General features: G+C 34.8%; 1 protein-coding gene across 2 annotated transcripts in view; it reads left to right on the forward strand.

Moving 5' to 3' along the window:
• Positions 1–21,181, forward strand: part of OSBPL8 (oxysterol binding protein like 8) — a 228,978-nt gene that overhangs the window by 140,546 nt on the left and 67,251 nt on the right. The window contains exon 1 of one of the 2 annotated variants that reach the window (XM_044677820.1): positions 7,316–7,460. The exons of the other annotated variant lie outside the window; for it this stretch is intronic. Within the exon in view, the coding sequence (XP_044533755.1) occupies positions 7,316–7,460 (145 nt within the window). Of the gene's footprint in view, positions 1–7,315; positions 7,461–21,181 lie in introns of those variants that run through there. 2 annotated transcript variants of the gene reach the window in all.

The raw sequence follows: 21,181 nt of genomic DNA on the forward strand, positions 1-21,181 counted from the left end.
AAAAAAATAAAAAAATTTAAAAAAAACTTGACTCTAGAGAGTCATAGTACCTGGACTTAAATTTTATCTCTTCTGTATTCTATTTGTGACCTTGGACAAATTACTAACTTCTCTGGGCATCAGTTTCTTTTTGTGTAAAATAAGGGGGTGATCTTAGAGATCTCTTCCATTTTAGCTTTGCCTTTTATAATTTTGTTTTTATTGGTGCTTTGTGATATAGCCTACTCACTTCCAAACATATCTTCCATCTGTATTCAGCAAGCTTTTTCTTAGAACAGAGATTTAAAAAGAGAGAGAGAAAGCAGTAGAGCACAGTAAATGACATTTGACACTATATACAATCTTTCACATTGGTAGTTTGCCTACTGTAAAAAGGAAAAGGTGTGGTTTCTTTTCCAAGGCCAAGCTTGATCATAATTATTAAACAACATTCATTTTCATTTTTTATTCTTTTAGTTTACAATGTTGTAGTTTTTTCTTTATATTACTTTCTTGGTTCTGTTGTTTCAACTCTGCCTCAATTTATAAAAATTTTCTAATTTATGTGTTTTTAACATTGTGAACAGAAACTTTGATTTGTGTATATTTTCTGCCTACTTTTCTAGAACATTTTAGTCTGTTTGCCTCAAGCACTCAAATCACTATAGGTCCTCTTTTTCTATTGCTCCTACCTTGCTCGAGAATACTAGTGGTTTGGAGCTGAGGGCAGCCACTGTTGGCACAGCCTGGTAGGTGGTAGGAAAAGGAGAATCTTGTCCTCTCATCATCCCTGCACTGGGAGATGTGTGTATCCCAGTTAGAATTCTGAGTAGACTTCTCTTTTTGGAATATTTAGTTTGAACTTGGCTCAGTATGATTTTGTTCCTGGGAAATTTTTCTGAGTTTCAGTCACCTTAACTGTTAAAAAGTTACTGGATTTTGAAGTTGAAAGTACCCTACAAACCAAGTGCTTTATAAATATGTTATTATACATGGTAGTGAATTTCCCTAATGCTTTTAGCTAAGTACTCTACTTCTGGTACATTACGTGTTTGTGTGTGTTGTATCTATATATGTCCCTGTATGCAGTACTTCAAACACAGAAGGGTAATTATCCTTTTTTTTTCTTTGAGTATTATTTAGTGAAATATTTTTAATATTCTTTAACATTTAATAATATTTATTTTTTAGAAAAGTTACCATGGTTACATGATTTATGCTCTTACTTTCCCCTTAGCCCCCCCCCCACCTCCCTATTTTTAATATTCTTGAGAGTGGCTGGTCTTTATTTGTTTTGTGTGTTATGAAAAGCATTTATAGTAATCACATTTAATACTGATGATGTAGAACTTGCAGATTTTTTTTTCAAGTAACTGTGGGATAAGATTGTATTTTAGAAATGGTCATATTATATTATCATCAGTGAGACTTGAATATACTTAAGCCTAAACAGCTTCATTGCCTCTCCTGTGTTCAAAGGGATGGGAGTGGACAAAAAAGTTTTTTGTTTGGATTTCTTGGAGCAAAGGTCATTGTCTTCCTTCGTAATTTGTATGTTCTTTGAAAAGTTATTAATAGACTTGTTTACTTAGCCTGAACTGCCAGAGAGTGAGAGAATGGTTTTCTTATTTATGAATTGCATGCGCTGTAAGGTTTGTTTTGCTCATTGCTAGGTTTCCATAATTCCTCCCACCTCCTTTTCTATACAGAATATTTTATAAAGATATGTTTATTTCAAAACTTTATTCATAGTAGTTGTTCTATAAATACTTTTTTTTAAAACCCCTATCATCCACCTTAGAATCAATACTGTGCATTGGTTCCAAGGCAGAAGAGCAGTAAGGGTAGGCAATAAAGGTTAAGTGACTTGCCCAGGGTCACATAGCGAGGTCAGATTTGAACCCAGGATCTCTTGTCCCTTGGCCTAGCTTTCAAGCTGCCCCCTTTATAAATACTTGATTATTAATTTTATGATTGATATTATCATCATTTTATTTTTATGATTGATATTATCAACATTTTATTTTTGGCTTTCTTCCTACTCTGGGTTTGCTACTTAAATGGTTTTTAAATTTTAGGTTTTATATCTAGAATCTGGCCTTTCCTCATGTGCACATTATTTAACATATATGCTTATGATAGTAGACCCACAGTGGTATTAGGAGGGTCAGATCAGAGAATGTGTTAGTCACTTTATAATGAACTATGTAGTGCTAAGTCATCCCATAAAAATATAAGCTGTTGTGATTCCTATATAGTATGTTTGTGTAATACAGATAAATTAAGCATTTATTAAGTGCTTTTTTGCCAGCCACCATGCCAGGGACTTGAGATACAAAGACAGAAGCAAGATATTTTCTGCCTTCTGAAATACATCTTTTATGTAAAATAATATCATTTTTTAAAAACGAAAACTCTAAGTTTTATCAAATCAGTGTGTTTGTATACACACGTGTATGCACATACTGTGGACTTGTTTGACTTTATCTTTTTTCTAATCCTTTAATTTTATAAGTTATTTATTTTTAAAATATTCTTTTCTTTTTACATTTTGAGTTTTAAAATCTCTTCCTCTGCCAATATCTTCCCTCATCTATTGAGAACGCAAAAATATATCAGTTATACATATGAAATCATGTAAAACACATTTCCATATTAGCCATATTACAAAAAAAAGGTAGAAGAAAATAAAGAAGTTTGCACACAAAATTTATCAACTTTCTCTTTGGACATGGATAGCATTTTTTCATCATCAGTCTTTTGGAATTATTTTGGATCTTGTATTGATCAGAGTAGCCAAGTCTTTCACAGTTGGTTGTCATTCCATTATTGCTATTATTGTGCATAATGATCTGCTGGTTCTTCTCACTTCATTTTGCATCAGTTCATAAAGGCCTTGCTCTCTTTTCCTGTTTTCTATTCCCACATTTCTTATTGCACAATAGTTTTCTGTCATAATCATATGTCACAGCTCGTTCAACCATTCCCCAATTAATGAACATCCCCATAGTTTTCAATTCCTTGCCACTACAAAAAGAACCACTATAAATATTTTCATACATACAGATTTTTTTCCTTTTTCTTTTTTTTCCTTTGGGATATTGGCCTAGAAGTGTTATTGCTGAGTCAAAGGGTATGTACAGTTTGAACATAGTTCCAAATCATTTTCCAGAAGAGTTGAACAGTGCTCGCTATTCCACCAGTAATTCATTAGTGTATCTTTTTTCTTTTTGCCATTTCTTCTAGGTGTGAGGTGATACCTCAAAGTTGTTTTAATTTTCATTTTTCTAATTAAGATTGATTTTTAAGAACATTTTTTATTCTTCTTCTGAAAACTGCCTTTCATATCCTTTGACCATTTATCATTTGGAAATGACTCTTACTTTTGTAAATTTGACTCAGGTCTATAATCAGTATATATTTGAGAAACTTGTAAAAAATTTTTGTTATTTCATTGTCTATGGGACCTTTTAGTATATCTCTTGCATTTTGGGATATTTTAAGATTTCTTATAATTTGTGCTAATTGACATGTAGTCTTTTGTCATTGTGACTATGGTTCCTTAGTACTTGAACCATTTCTTTCTGGCTCTGTATTACTTTTCTTTGATCTGGAACCTCTGGATTTTTTATTCATTCTAAGCTTTCTGATAGAAAGTGACTTCTGGATTCTCCCAATTTCTTTTTTGCCATTTTGTTTTAATAGATTGAGGGTAGCTTTCTTTTATGATTTTGTGAAGTATGGCATACAGGTTTTTTCTTTGGTTATGCTCTTTAAAGAGTCCAATAATTCTTAAAAGTATCTCTCCTCAACCTGTTTTCTAGGTCAGTTATTTTTGGTGGTAGACACCTTATAAATCTGATTTTGTGTTGTTTTTTTTTAATTTTTTGGACTCAGCTTTAATATTCACTGACTCATGGAGTTATTGATTTCTGATTTCTTCATTCTGTTTTTTAGTGTATCCCTTGTTGATCTTAGATTTTTTTCTCCTCTGTTTTAGTCAGTTTCTTCTCCTTATAGTATTTAATTTTTTATTTCATTCTTTTTAGATACTTTTGTAGTTCTTAGAAGCATGCCATTTCGCCCCTTCCGTGACTCTGCTCTCTTTTCTAGGCTCCTTCTTGGGCTTTTTCCAGGCCATAATGCCTCTTTATTTGTTCAGGGTTTTCTTCACTTTACTCATGCTTCTAACCTCAGCTTCTGGTTTGGGGCCCTGGGCTTGGGTCTCACTGCACTCCCTCCGGCATTCTTGGATGGCTTCAGGAGGGCCTGCTTGGTCCTCTTCCCTCCCTGGTCTGGATGCTGCTGCCTCTCCCCTTCTGGATGGGAGCTGACTAAAGCTCTGAGCCACCCTTTGTAGGGATATCCCACTTCTTCCTTTTAGCCTCTTGGTGATGTGAATCAGATTTGGGGCTCTGCTTCCTTGGCTATCTCCCTCTTGCACAGTCCTCATCACTGAATTGGCTCTGTGCTTTGCTCTGGCCCTAAAGATCCCATGGTAATATTGTTGATTCTGCTGGCCACAGGCCCCCTGCCTGACCCCAGGCACTTTGTGCTCCTGGCAGTGCTCCTGGCTCTTTCTTCTATGACTTCGGCACTGGCTGCCTGAGGTCTTGCTCCTGACTCTCTACCAGCCCTTTCTCATGCTGTGCCTGAGACTGTGCCACCTGCCCCATCTGGCTTGTGGCCACTCAGACAATCTGCAGGCTTCTGGAAGCCTTTTTGCTAACCTCTGGACCTTGGATAAAGGCACTTATAGCCATTTCTCTTTGATATTTTCATTGTGCCCTCTCGTGTACATTTACAACTTTATTGGAATATTCCTGGGAGATTTGAGGTCCTCTTAGCCTTCTCATTACCATATTAACTGGAAGTACAGGTCCTAGCAGTTCCTATGTTTCGATTTTGTTATCAAGTCCTGTAACTTGAGGTGGCCTTTAAAATATTATACTGCATATAACTTTGGGAAATATATTATTAATGTTAGCCAGCTTACATAACACTTCATATTTTTCAGATTCAATTTACAAACATTATCTCATTTAATCCTCACAATAACCTACTAAGGTAGATATGGTAAGGTAGGTTATCAGTGGAACCAGAACAAGAACTAAGGTTTCCAAATTCCTAGAGAATTCTTATTCTTAAATATTTTTTAAAATTTTGTTAAATAAAAGTTTCAAGATCTTTGTTGAAATCATATATATTTCCATTGCCATTCAGATGTACACAAGATAACACTGTAGAAATATCCAGGTTGTTGATTATCTGAAGAAATTGGTTATGATTTGTTTTAGGGAGAATTCAACTTATAATCATAGAGCTTGGGTAAGGAGAATGAAATTTAAAAAAATAAGTGAGACTTAATGGAAAATGAGAATAAGAAAATATATCAGCTAGTAATAAGATTTGTGGGTGTTAGTTAGCCTTTGTATGATGCTTTAAGGTGTTATGCCATTTCACAAGTGGCTCATTAGGATGTGGAAAGAAGTTGTATTTCTTACACATTTTTTTCATATTCCTTTAAACCACTGTGGTAATGTCAGCGTGTTATCTGGCAGGGATCATTTTTTGGCTGCTCTGTATTGTTTAGGTAGAAGACTGTCTCACTGTTCTCATCATAATATGATCCAGGCAAGGTGCAAACTAGAGAAGCTGTTTAGACCTTCCCTTTCCTCAAGATCTTTCCTGCCTTTTATAAGCTAAAAGTTAAACTACCATAATAAGAGTGAATTCCCTACATCTCGAATTTATAGCATCATTTCACAGAATAATGGCTTCCCCCACTTTAATTTCAAAAGGAAAACAATACAATTTTGGATTTATCTTGATGCTCTATTGCTGAGATTATTAACCTGAGGTCTTTGACCTTGTCTTGTCAATATTTTGTTAATTATATTTCAAAATAATTGTTTTCCTTTGCAGTTCTATGCATTTTGTATTTTGCATTTAAAAACATTATTCTGAGGAGTCCATAGACTTCAGCAAACTGCCAGAGAGGGCCATAATACTAAAAAGGTTATGGACCTTTGTTGTCTTGTAAGAAAGGAAGGAGCAGTGAAGTTTATGCCCAGCAGGAGAGGATGCTTCATCTTGTTGAAGGAGGGACATATAAAAATCTTCTTAAGCAGTAACTGAATCAGTTTCTGTCCAGCTCCCAGGATGCTAATTATCAGGTAGGAAGAATTGCAGTCAGACCAAAACAAAAGGATGACAATAAGTACAGAATACTTGCCTAAAGCTAATGCAACTAAGGTAGAATCATCAGATGTTTGGATAATGTTAATTAAAATTGCTTTGACATTTAAAGTTATTTGGCAAGCTGTCACAGAACTCCCCCCCCCTTAGATTGCTTAATATAAATTGACCTTCTAATTGCTTTACTGGTAGATTTAATGACATTGCATCATATTAACTGGTTTTAAATATAAATAACAAAGATAATTTGTAGTTAGGAAAGCAATTTAAAATGTAAATACATAGAGTTTTAAAATGAGAGGCATATTTTTAAATGAAAGGCATGCTTTTATCCCAAAATATTTTGATACAATGAAGAATTTCAGATTATATCTCTGTAAAATCTGTTTCAAGAAGCCTCTCTTGAGGAATACCACCTTATTACAAGTTCATTTTAATTGATTCATTTGCATTAATATTATCACATATTTTTAGCCCTGTTAAAACTGAAGGAAATTAAATGTTCATTGCTTTTGCTGCTGCTGTCTTCTGAGCATGGTACCTTGAGAGAATAGCTTTCCTTATGAATGTTTAATTATGGCTGGAACAAAAGGTAGACTAGATATCCCTGTAGAAGTATCTATTTAAATATAAACCATGTTGTTTTTATATTTGTTTCTGAAGTGTTCAGAGCTTCAGAGGACAAGAATAAGGAGATGTGGGTAAAGGGGGAAGGGATTTGAAACATAATGACTGTGAAGAAAACCTTGGATTCTCAAAATGAGAAGAGAAATTGATTTCATTACCGCATTCTGAATCTCCAAGTAATGACTGTTGTTTCTTGTTTCTAAGGCAGCAAGCAGCAGTTCAATTGAAAGTGTGATCAAATGTGAAATGGAAGGGAAAAAGCCTTTCCGGCTTATCAATTAATTTGAAAAAAAAGCAGCACGGCTTAATGCCTTTTTCCATCCGTCTCTCTATTCCTCTCTCTGTTTATTGCTGATTTGACAGTCTTCTGGTCCTTCTCCTTTGCTGTTGTGTGTGTATTTGTCCTTTGTTTGTACTACACTAGAACGTAAAGGAAAAGGCTGTCGTTGCTACCCTGCTGTTCTAACTAGCCTCCAGTTTGAGCATATACCTTAAACAGAGCTTCTAAGCCATGAAAGAGGAGAGTCCACAGCGACGTAGGTTTTCTTCCTGTACTGGGGTTTCGCCTCTTGTATTTCCTCCACGAATTGATGGCCGAAAGCTTGTCCGGAATGCTTCATTTGGAGGATACAATGAACTTTCCCCATCATTGCCAGGTTTGTTAGTTTTATCTTGAATTTTTGTCTTATTAGACAGATTCTTGATAGTTAAATATGCCAGTGGCCTTTTAAATAGCTTTCCTTTTTAGAAAAATCTTGTAGTGAAAGGTTATGTTTCAGTAACAAAGATATAGAGCTTTTCCCACTTATTCATCTCTTTATCATCTCTGAAATTTGTGAGGAGAGATTTAAAACTTCAGATTCAGCAAATTGGGTTCTTGAGTGTTTAAAACAACATGTTTTTACTTTAAATATAGGCATAAATATAATGACCCTTCTCTGGTAAAATAAAAAACATTCTCTGAATTAGAGAGAAATTTCTAATTCTAAAATTTTACCAATTCCTTCAAAGGTTTTTGTGGAAGAGATATATTCTGTTTTTCCTGTCAACTCTATAGCAACTGTAATAAAACTCACATTCAGTCCAATCTTTAATGTCTGAATATCAGCTAGAATGAACATTGCCATCATTATAAACCTAAGTTTTGAAATTATTTCCCCTGGCTGCTTTCCTAGACAATGAATAGTCTGTGTACCTCTTATCTCAGGTTAGAGTAGAAAGTAGTATTTTTAGAATGAGTTTTAACAGCTGGTTCAAGGTTCAAGGTACATACCATGTGATTAAAGCACTATGACATTGTCATTGAGACAAATTGGTTGTTATTGTCTAAGAAAGGGTATATTGCCATTAACAGTTGAAACAGTCTAAGTGATTCTCTGTGCATAAAATAAGGATAGAATCATTAATACATTTTCATATATATTCTATCTGTTGTTAATTGTATTCTTGTAAAGTTTTGTATCCTTAGGAAATAAATTTATATATGTTTTAATACTCTTCTTAAAATATTTACTAAAAATTTGAGTATTTAAGTAAGCTTTAAATTTCTGTATTTTATTAAAATACAAGTTGTATGACTAAGCTTACTTAATATTTTTAGACCCATGCTCATAATGTGTGTGTACATGCATATACTTAAATTTTCATCTTAAACTAATAAAAATCTCAAAGAGCTTATTTGAAGATGATTGTTTTCATATTCTGGATTTGCTAGTAGGCTAAGAAAGTATCTAGAACTTCAAAGCTGTGCATGTGTATTACAAGGCAGAAGAAGCCTCAGCCTCTAAGTAGTGAAATGGACCTGCTGACCTGTTTTTTAGTCTCTAGAATTTATTAGGTCACTATGTGTCCTAGTGAATATATATATATGTATATATATATATATGCATGTATGCGTATATTTTACTTATATAAATATATCTAAAGTAGTAAATTTTACAGTGTCTTCCTTATTTTAGAAGTAAACTTGAAAAAAATAGTGTCTTTTTATTTCTCAGAGTAGCTTAACGTTCTTTGGGACTTTACACATAGAGCTTGGTTCCACAACTGTTTCCCCTTTTCCTTGGCAGCAAGCTTGCTAACAAAACCTGGTCTTGTTGACCTTCACGCTATGTCTTTCTGTAACATGTGAATGAGAGTTGTAAAAATGGAAAAAAAAACAGTAATGGAAGCTATGACAGAACATGAAATTTAACTGAAATACATTTTCTCCCCTAATAGTTTGGCAGTAGCACCTTTTTGTTCCATCCTTTCTCTTCACAGGTAGGACTAGGAAAGCTTTGTAAGTAATGAATGAAGTCTGACTGACATGAATGTAATCAGTGGGAAAACTTCTTATTTTGAAGGTTGTTTAGTTAACTAGTTGAGGGAGAGAATGTTGGCATATCCTGAGTTAAAAATATAGTAAAGGTTATAGTATTCAAAATGGTTTTAATAGAAGAGAGTGAGCAGTGGGTGTTTCCCTCCCCTCCCCCCCCAGTTCTTGAGGTAGAAGAGAAAAAAAAATAAAAGAAAATAATTCCCCTCCATTTTACTCTTAATGTGCATTAAGGGGAAAATAAAACATTGAGCGTTTTTTAGTATGTTTTTTAATCCTCTAAGAAACGGTGAAATTAAGCCTTCCAAAGAACATATACATTCTGTCTATACTCCCTACCCTTCTGCCCCAGCCTTCAGCCCTTTTAGAAATCTTGATTTCAATTTATACCATAGCCAAAAGTCATATGAGATTTCCCTTGGATAGAAGTGGTCGTGGGATAGTGAAAAAGTTGCTGTCTTTGAAGCCTCAAGACCTGGGACTGCTTGTCCCATGTTTATTGTGCAAGTCACTTTGCTTCACCAAACTCTGCTTCCTCCTTTGCAACAATTAAATGAGGTACACACATAAAATGCCTTATATATTTAAAGCACTGTGTAAAGCGGTTAACCCTTGTGTGTATGTATACTTCTTAAATTATTACCATCAAACTAGAATGGAACAAAGTATATAAAGATAGAAACAGTGACAACAGAAAGTAACAGCAGGAAGTCTGGTATTGATTAAGGAGACAGAAAAATGAAATATACCAAACCAATGCTGTAAAATATAACTAATTACTTTTCATAAAGAGAACCCTTAATCATCAAACAAAAGTTAAATTGGGTTCAAGGTCTTAAGCCAAAAGAGTACATATATGTTTTATTTAAAATATCAGCTTTGAGAGCATGCAAACTATGTTTTAGTAAAACCATTATCAGCCATTCTGATTTTTTTTTTGTTTATAGAAGGTTAACCAGTTATTTTGTTAATGTTTCAGCCCTTATGTTTACAACTTTCTAAAATGTGTTGCTATGCTTGCCAGCCTTATTAAATAGAAAATACTTAATGTAGGTGACAGCCAGAAGACTAATAGTGGAAGGAAAGTAAGGAAAATAAGACATTAAAATCTCAAAAGCTATAGCAGTCTTGGGGACAGCTGGGTAGCTCAGTGGATTGAGAGTCAGGCCTAGAGATGGGAGGTCCTAGGTTCAAGTCCGGCCTCAGACACTTCCCAGCTGTGTGACCCTTTGTGTGTGACCTGTGTGACCATCGCCCCTTACCACTCTTCCACCAAGGAGCCAAAAAAAAAAAAAAAAAGCTATAGCAGTCTTGCTATACTAAATGTTAGGGATGATAATCTAGTTCCAGACCATATCATTCGGCAATTCAGTGGAGGAAGAATGAGCATTGTCATTGGGATCAGGAGAGCTCGGTTTTGATTTTACTTCTGCCTTTTTTCCTGCCTTTGTGACTATTTGACCAGTCTTGCCACCTCTCTGGTCTCCAGGTTTTCACTTGGTTAAATTAGATCTCCTCACATCTTTCCAACTCTAGAGAGACGCTCCTAAAGATGAATTTTGGATTTTTGAATATTTTACAGTGCCATCATCATTCAGAAAATTGTTTATTATTTACTCTATTTCTTAGACATTAAGAGATTGGCTGAAATGGGTAGTGATCTTAAGATGTATCTGAAACATTTCTTTTAACTAAATCTGATCACCTGTTTTCTTGTACTGTGGTTCTTTGCCCTAAAAATGGTGAAAATAAATTTTGGTTTCTTGAAGTTTCAGTTACTTAAATTATAATTAATTAATTGTGATTCTGTTGCCTTATTTCATATAAAGTGGATACCTTTGAAATTCCAGTTAAGTGAATAGGAACAAAACCCCTATTTTTTTTTATCATGTTCGCAGGATAATCTTAATTGTCTCTGAATAATGCCAGTTTAGGCAGTCTGGATATATGCACATAAATGAAAGTGAAAGAAACCTATAAAGAAAAAGCTTAAATTCTACTTTCTGCAAGAGGCCTTTTTTTTTAGACTCTTGTCTTTCATCAATGTTTCTTCTTCTCTGTATTAATCTTTTAAGTAACTGTTTGTTTGCATTTTGTACTTCCTTTCTCTTTAGAATAAAAACTAGAGGATAAAATCCTTTTGGGTGGGCAAGGACACCTTTTGCTTTTCTTTGTATCACCATTGCTTTCAGACATTACTGGCATATTGCAAATTTTTCTTGGCTGAAGTAGTGCTTGTTGGTTGACTGATTTGTACAAAGAAATATATAAATACATATATATTGCTGAATTAGGTTAGAAATGTGAGCGTGAATTACAGATTAGTCATGAAAGCCGTGGGCATATTTAATGGTCTCTTGGCCAAAAGCAGGGAGGAGTTGGTAGAATTCGTGCCAGAAATGGTAAAGGGATTTGCTTAATGAGAAAAGTAAGCTTGATAAGTGCTTTGTACATAGTAAGTACTTGAAATATTGAGGACTATTAGAATGAAGAAATACATTTACTGCTTGATGATAGTGGAGTGACTACACTTTGTCCATTATCTTAAAACTTTGGCCAGGAGTTAATTAATATTTTATTCAAAGGGAGAACTTTCATGGGATTCTGAGTTGGAGAGCTAACATCAAAACAAGAGGAAGAGATTCTTATTGCTGTTTGTAGAATAGATTAAGATGCAGGGCTTTGGCCAGACTTTGAAGGTAGATTGGGAATAAGGCCATGACTAAGATTGGCTGTGAGGAAAGGAATCCATACACACATGATATTGGACACTTTCCTAGATTGTGGCTCAAAAAGCTTTGGAGTCATGGGGAGACTAGTTCTGAAATTGGGGACGTTCTAAGAGAACATTTCAGTGTTCCGAATAGTGATAGTGATACCTGTTGAAAGTAAGTGATATGTATAATCCTGACTAAAAGGGTTCCACCTAATGGCATGGTCAGTCATCATTCCTTCCAACTGATTCTGTTGATTGGCTTTCTGTGGAACAGGAAGAATTAGAAAAGCATAGAGAGCAGTGATGGGCAAACTACGGCCAGAGGGCCAGATGCGGCCCCTGAAATGTTCTATCTGCCCAGTGACATTATTCCTAATCTGACGAATACACTGAGCAGGATACAATACAATGAAACTTTGAAAGAGTTGCCTTAGAAACAGACTGACAGATGAGCATTTCCTTTCCCTTGGCCCCTCTTTAAAAAGTTTGCCCATCACTGACTTAGAGCTTTTGCTTATTAAGTTCTTGATTTAGAAAGAAGAAAATTTTCCTCGACATTTGCCAAAAGCTCCAAATTCCACAAAGCCACTCTTGAAATGTCTTTCTCTAATATTTAAGAGATCAAAGTTTAACATGTTTGAAGAACCTTGGTACTCTTTGTCCAGTGCACCTTTTGGTCCAAGATGATTTCAGGTGCATTTTTTCAGGCTAGTATCATAATGGCAATGATAATAACAATGATATGGGCACGTAAAAAAACCTAATCTTTACATAATGTTTTATATTACAGCAATTTTTATATGTCCACAGCATTGTTATTATCATTGCCACTATGATACAAAAATAAAAGTAATTATATGAATTTTCTGAAAGAGGAAAATCTATTTAACACAGACTTAATTTTACTTTAACAAAACACTTAATAATCCTTAAAAACTGTTCAGCTAAAAGTAAATCAGTGTCTAGCTCCACAACTATGGATTAGTTCATTTTATATTGTATCATATTCCGGTAATAGTCAAACAAGTGATTATACCGTACCTCATCAGCATCTGTATCAAACATTCCCATGCTTGGCTGTCTTTGCTCTGAACTCTGTTCACTCAGTATCACAAGAGTCAGTCCTGCTCACAGATAATAACCTGCACTTCTGATAAACATTTTTGTAGGACTTGTCTACTAGTGGGTAGAGACTAGGGACTTGAAGGCAGGAGACCTAGGTTTAAAGCCTGTCTCTGCCAATTAATAGGCTTTTGACCAAGGACAAATTATTTTGCTTTTGAGCCCCAGTTTCTTCATCTGTAAAGTAGGGGCAGTGATACAGCTTTGAGATATATACACTGTAGAAATTGTAGAGCATCTATACCTGTATCTGTTAATTCATGTGAATGCTTTTAATTCTAATTAAATGAAAAAAGTTTTGAGGAACAGTTTTTATGTAACATTTCAAATAGTGTTTTGATATAGAGCATGAATTTATTCCCAGAATCTCTACTATAAAATCAGTGTTTATGAAGTTGAAACAACATTTTTGCATAAATTAGTAATTATTGGCGCATTAGATAGAGCCTTCTGAGTTTCATGTGTATTTTTCATTAATATGACTTTTAAAAATTTAATCTTGAAGGAAGTTAAAGGAGTCCCAAAGAATGGCCTGTGACTCAAAATTGTTCTAATGCCCTGTGATATTTAACTCCCCCTTTCAGGTAAACATACCTGTGGGAAACATACTTTAGGGAAAGCATTGCTTCGTTCTAATACTGAAATCTGTTTTGTCTTTTCTACATTAAGTTACTGCAATGTATATAATTTCGGGTTACCCTTGAAAATGACCCATTAACTTAAGCCACTGCAGAATTTAGCACCCTTTCTTCTCAAGGGCTTTGACTACAGGGAGCATTATCTGTGTTGTGCATTTTGTACTGGCACCCTGCTTCTGGGTGCAATCCAAGAATCCTATCAGGTTTGAGTCCTGATTGTCTTAGGGAACATTCTGTTCCTTGCATATTATTCCTCAGTGAATTTGGAAGTCATTGAGACCAGTCTTGTTAATAGTTCTTTGATTTGGACTTTGGAGATGTAGAGGGTTTATTTTCTGGATGACCTTATTTCTGCACTTGATTTTTCATTCCAAAACAAAACATAGCTATATTTTAAATTAATAGCTTTACTGGTTTGGGATTAATTAGAAATTTGAATGCTTTGGGAGATCCCCCTCACAATTTTCATTTGAAAATGTTTGTTTTAGTTTGTGCATGTAAGAGAATACCATTGAAGGAACTTACACGGGTAATCAATGTATTGGAATACATATCACAAGACATTTATTATAATGCACTTTGAAAATTCTTAATCTGAATATATAAGAATTGCTGATAGTTGAATTATTTCCCCTAATGGCATATTTTTAGACTAGATTTAAAATACAATTTTAACTTCCTATAAATTTCAACTTAAGATTCTATTTTTCATTTATCAAAGAAAAAGATTTAGTTAAAGTGAAAAAAGCTTTCTTTCTCATAAATTTAGAAAGAGGAACTGCTTCACTGTGCCCTGTGATATAAAAGTAATTTAATAAATGTCTAGGGAATAAAATTAGAGAATTAAAATGGACTTTTTAGCAAATGAAAAAGTGCTGTATAACCCTGTCTTCTTGTTGACCTACTAGAAATTATTTTAAGATGTATACAACTTTGTTGTTGTTTAATTGTTCAGTCATGTCCAATCCCAAGTGACCCCAAAGATTTGTCCATGGAGTTTTCTTGGCAAAAATACTAGTGAAGTTTACCATTTCTTTTTCCAGTGTGTCCCCATTTTAAAGAGGAAAAACTGAGGCAAATAGGGGTGAAATGACTTGCCCAGGGCCCCAAAGCTATTAAATGTCTGAGGTCAGGTTTGAAACTCAAATCTTCCTAATTCCAGGCCTGACACTCTCATCTATTGTACCACCTACCTGCCCACTGCTACTTATTGCTTTTTTTTTATTATTAAAAGAAGGCTGCTATTTAGTGAATAGCTTGTGTTCTCTATCTAGATAGACTCAGAAAATAAATAGAAGGAAAGAGGAGCTAGTAATTCTGCACAAAAACATAACAGACTTTTTTAAAACAAGTCTCTTTATTCTTGTCACATAGGTCTCAATGTTGCTTTAATTATAGCTGAATGATATTTGTTTATTCACCTGTTGTTTTTGGCATGTGTTCTTTATTAAGAGCACCTTTGCTCCTCTGTTTGTCCAACTGACTGTTATATCATGTAGTTTCTTTTTGGATCTTAAAGAATCATCAGTACTTAGCCACCCTGATGATCCTAGAAAGTTTTTTATTTTATGGTGTATTTCTCAAACTGAGACAAAATAAGTAGTTTAATCTGCCCAAATGTAGTATGGAAACTTATAATAAATACAACCATAGTCATCCACTACTGCTAAAGGAGCGTGGTAAGCAAGGTGTTCCAAAGGTTTTAGTGTGAGTTTTAAGCTTTAATCACATATTTAAAACACAGCGCCTTTGGGGATGCCTTATATTATCTCTAATTTAGTTTCAGTTTTGGTCATTATAGTTATATAATGTTTAGGTTTTTGTTGTTGTTGCTCTATATTTATTTTGTAGTCCAAATATATAGTATATACTTTTCTTGGTTCTGCTTACTTTACTTCGAATAAGTTCGTGTAAATTTTCCCATTTCTCCTAATTTTTGTCTTATATTGTGGTTAAGTATAAAGCCTTGTTGTTAGTAACTTCCTATATGTATATGTCAATATATGCTTAGTAGTGGAATCTCTAGACATGAACATTTTAGTCCCTTTCTTTACATATTTTCAAAATGCTTTTTAGAATGGTTGTACAAATTCCCAGCGTCTATCGACAGTTCATACTTGACTTGTATGACTGTCTTTCTACCTGCTTTCCACAACCTTTTCAGTTTTGACTTTGTCTATCTTTGTAAGCTTTGCAATTTGCTGTTGTGATTAATGTTTTTCTTATTATTATTAGTGATTTATAACATTCATATAATTAATAGTTTTCAACTCCTTTTTTCATATTCTTTGATCACTTCTTTTAGAGCATGTCTTTTAAAGACCTTTCTAATACAGATGTTCTTCCATTGATACTTTATGTTTACTAGTCGTGGAACATACACCTTTTCACAATTAAAATCACAAGCCACACAGAGAGCAATGCAAGAACACTTAATAGATGTAAATAGGCTACTTCATTTTGCCAATATTTTATTCATGAAAAGTGGCTTAATAGACTGATAATGCATTGTATCCAAAAAGTGGAATAAAAGAGATTGCCAGAAACCATGTATGACTGGAAAAGAACCTAGGTCATTCACTTATTAAGCACAAGAAAGAACAGATGGGCAGCATGGTGAATATGATGCTGAGAGTCCTACAGGAGGATGGCTGATCCATTAGGTACACCTCCTTTGGAGGATTTCAAAAGGTCGAAAAGGGAAGGTGAGGATGGGTTATAAATTGCAACCCACATCCATGAGATTACAGAATCCCACCATTGTAGTTAAAATGGACCTAAGTGATCATCTAAGCAAAACTTTAGCTTATAAAGAATCTCTATTACAACATGCCTGACAGACAGTTATCCAAATTCCATTTGTAGACCTGTTTAGGGGGAGCTCATGACTTCCCAAAGCATTATATTTCATTCTTGAAGAGTTAATGATTATTAGAAAGTTTTTCTTGATGTCAGTCTTCACTTTGCCTCTTTTCAGTTTCCATTCAATGCTTCTGGTTCTTCCTTCAGGGGCCAAACAGAATATGTCCCATACCTTTTCTGTATGACAGCTTATTTCATATTTGAAATAAGTAATAGTCCCTTTGTATTTTTGTCTTTAGGAAGGCCCCATTCCTTTAACCAATCCTCAAATGACTTGGACTTAAAGCTATTTGTCAGCTTGGTTGTCCTTTTAGACAATGTCCTTCCTAAACTATTGTGTCTTGAACTAAAATTGAAACTCAAGATGTGGTTTACCAGGGAAAAGGATAATGTAACTGTTACGCCTTTATTCCTGAAAACTGTGTCCACAGACCAAAATCGCATTAGCTTTTTGGACTCACTTCAACACTCTTGACTCAGATTTATCCATGAAAGCTCCCAGATCTTTTTTCAGACAAATGGCTGGCTCATCCCTCACCTTTCCTTTTCTTTCTTTTACTGTACTCACAAATTTGTTGTTGTTTTTTTTTTAAACTCAAGCATAAAATTTTGCATTAGTCCCTTTGAAATGTCATCTTATTAAATTCCTCCCAGTGTTCTAGGTAACTTGTCAGGGTCTTTTTGGGATATTAACTTTGTCTTCCCCTGTGTTGGCTATCTCAGCCTTATGCATTTTTGATTAGTAATCTACCAAAGAAAATGCCATGAATGAAAATAGTTACTAAGTTATTAAGCACACATGTGCTTAACTTTTTTTAGATGAATGTAACTGGTTCTCTGTGTGTAAAACACAAAAATATTTGAATTTGTAAACTATCCGTTCCTATTAAGAACTGCAAGAAAATGACAAGAACTTGTGAATTTTGTAGCATACTTTAGTGGATTCATGATCTTGTGTATTCCCTTATTTTAATATAGATTTCAGTCACTTAATGCCTTTCCTTCTGTGTTATTCTTGTCCATGTCCTCCCATGTTTCTCCATAAAAGATCTACCAGTACCCTGAAGGCTGCCTTCCTTTTTAAAAAAAGGGATGTTGATATTGCATCCCAGCTATTGATCTACTCACCCTGACTCTTGCTTGGTTTACTTCCTTTTCTAGTCATACTTGACCTTGATACTTTTCTATCACTCTTCATGCAAAGGACATAATTGTTAATATGCTTCAGTATGCTTTATTCTGCATTTTTATGGCTTTTTTAGATTCCCCCATAGTAATTCCATGAAATGCAGCAAATGCAGCACTATAGGAAGAATATTGGTGCTAAAATATGTACTATTATCACTAGAGTAGTTTGGGATATTTGTATTTTTAGAAGCACATTGAATTTTCAGACATATAAGAATCTAGTTCATCTCTGGGTTCTGGGTAAAGCTTGTCCATCTGAACTGCTCGACCAAGATATTTATGCTAATGGACTAAATTAGTGGGCTTTTTATCCAGTTGTCATAATATGGACAATGTAGCATCTATTTTCACTTGCTTTTTTCCTATGTAAATTGCTAGCCTAGTCTCTTCAGGTATTGTTAGTCTGACAGAGAGAGTCCTATAGTGATGCAGGAGTCATTGCTGTTAGCATAATATCACACTAAAAAGAGGAGTATCTGCAGAATCTCTTTATTAAAAAAATGCTGCTGGCACTTAAGACGTCGTGCAGGACATTGTTTAGGATGGAGGTGTCAAAAAGCATGGCTCATGGCTTGTGCTAGTAAAACACTCCTAAGTGTGTCCTAAGCCAGATTAAAATGTTATTGAAAAATATTTAACAACAACAACAACCAAAATACAGTAAAACATAGATAGCTTACATTTTAAAACTAAGTTAGTATATGGCTTGCAGAGATCTTTATGTATGGAGTTGTAAAGGGGGAAAAATTATGGTTGGTTTGACTGAATATACAAGAGGGTAGTCGCCAAAGAATTGAATTCCTAATGAAAAACTCCAGTCAGAATGACTTTTATTGCTGGAAGCCAGACAGCAACTCCAGGGGTTCTGGGAAGGTGTATGGTTTAGGTGAGAAAGAAGAGAGTCAGAGACACAATGGAGTACAGAATTTCTTCTGAGAACTTCCTGTGAATCTTTATTTTTTATACCTTTCTCTCACAGTCACACAAATACTGGGAAAATGTATATATACTTCAAACCCAAACAGAAAAGAGCTCAAGGTTATACCAGTTACATAAAAAGTGGCACACAAAACGTATTTCTACATATAGATTATACCTAGTCTAACCAGTCTTCAAGGCTACCAAAACCCTCCTTTATCTAAGTTTTATTTTAATAAAAAGAACCTTCAACATATTTCAAAAGCGGATTAAAGTGTGAGAACTCTCAAATTCTGGGGGACAAGTCTAACATGGGAAAGTAGTGAAGTGTAAGAGTATTTTGGTTTATTCATACTGTGTCCTTCAAACTCTTGACAGAGAGAGAAAAAGATTAAAGCAACTTCTGCCATTTTACTGAGGGCATGAACTGTTAACTCATTAAATACTGGTTTACTATAGAGTAATTAGGGGATTTCTATAAAGGGATTTTATATCTATGCTACAAAACTTGAGGCTATCCTTAAAATATAGATTATAATAATTTCAATAATAAAAAGTATTGATCAGAAGAGAGTCACACAGAGGGGTTGGATTAGGTTATCCATCCTGTGGCCCTATTTTCAGACAACAGGGATCTATGCAAGGCTCTGCCATCTGCATTGACTTGATGGAAACCTGATGGGGGAACCCTTATTTCTCTGAGGGGCTCTCGACATTTTATGGTAGTTTATTTACAAATAGGAAGAGAGAGTGAAAGTAAGAAAATCTGAGAGAAGATAGGGCAAGATATCTAACCTAACACACTAAGTATTTTACTCCAGGTCCTGGCTCAACCCCGGCAGGGCTAATTAGTCCTCAACCAGAGGGGCCTCAGCCTTGGGCTGAGGGCCCGGGGATGAATAAAGCAAAGGCTTCAGTCATGAAGCCTCTCTTAAAAGGAGAGTCCCTTCGGAACAATCCAGGAAAGAGTCAGTCTTTTTCACTCACCACATGGTAGTTCAAAGGGAGAGATTTAAAAACAGTCTCACCAAGTCCAAGGTCTCAGCCAGAGTTCCTCCAGGTCCAGTTCAAGGCTGAAGAGAGAAGAGCTCCCTGGAAGTCCTTGCAATTTATCAAGACCATTTCTTTCGTCGCTTCCTGTGCCATCCTCCCATTTCACATGTACCAATTACAACAAAGGCTTTGCTTAGGACAGAGGGCAGTCAGTAAATTCTGATTCATTACCCACTCTTGCACAGTGGGTCACAGACCTCCCCAACTTGAAGATTAAGTGGTGGTGTTTACACTTTGGGTGATTAAATCTGGAAATGGGCAGGGTAGGATTAATCCCATCTTCACAGAGTAGTGGCCCCTATTTCTAGTTTATGTTTAATATATCACTGCACTAAGACATGGATAAACACCTTCAATAAGTATATCTTCCTGTTTAGTGCTTTACCTAATCTTGTGTAGGTGTTTATACATAACATAATGGACCAATGTCCATTAATATTATCTCTTTTAAAAAATGTTTGTAACTAGATGTCTGCCCTACTTGAGCCTCAAATTATGGACACAAATGACTTCAGTTTCATTCAATAACATTTATTGAAGAGCCTGACACATTCATTGATCAGGATGATTGCTACAGTGCTACATTTCAATTAGGTATGAATAATAAATGTTTCACATAAATAACCATGGTTTATTACTTTTATATAGTCTTCCCAAATTTTGTCAAGTTTTTTCATTTATCATTTATAGACAACAATGATGCTACCTATTTTTCTTGAAACTGTAGTTTGCTACTTACCTACAAGATTAAAAGGTGGAAGTCCAGCCTCTCAGTCCTTAATACAATATTCTGATCCTTCTCTCTCCCAACGCTTATCACTCCATTCTCAGTGGTCCAAGATCAGGTTTCCATTGACCACCTTCCTAACATGACTCTCAACCCCTAGGTCAACACTTCACATGGAAAAGCTTGTCCCAAAAGTCTTAGGTTCTGAAGGGCTTAAGCATTTAGAAACTGACTGGTTATAGGAGACAAAGAATTGAGGATGATTCCATGGTTTTGACTCAGGGTGGCAATAATAACCACAAATTTTAATTGAAGAAGTCTAGAATAAGAATTGGGACCTGTGGAGAAGATAACACATGTTTTTAAATCATTTATGAGTTTGTTATATGGCATCTTGGTCTTAGTAGGCAAGAAGTTGGAGATCAGATATGAAATATACTTCTTGTCAGAGAGATTACTTCTTGGGTTGCCAGATTACCATCTCTGGCCTGTGTTTCATCTTGATGCCACTCTAGTTCACTTTACTGTAAGTTTGCAAAATATATTTAAATACATTTGTCTGTTGGTATCACTCTGAAATTTTTTCCTGGTTAAACCAGAATATTTATCTTTCTTAATTCTGACCACACAGCTTTAATACTTACACTTAATCCACATTTTAGTACTTAAATGTATAAATTTAATACTAAGCTTATCCTGGCTTAAATTGTTCTTTAACTGTGTTTTTGTTTTATGAGTCTTTCCTTTCAACATCATAAACTTCTCAATGATGGGAATTATGCTTCACCCTACTTTTGTGTAACATTCTTTTTTGTGCTATTTTTATATGCATGGTG

This window comes from Gracilinanus agilis, chromosome 5 (assembly GCF_016433145.1).
Source record: "Gracilinanus agilis isolate LMUSP501 chromosome 5, AgileGrace, whole genome shotgun sequence".
Taxonomy (NCBI): Eukaryota; Metazoa; Chordata; class Mammalia; order Didelphimorphia; family Didelphidae; genus Gracilinanus; species Gracilinanus agilis.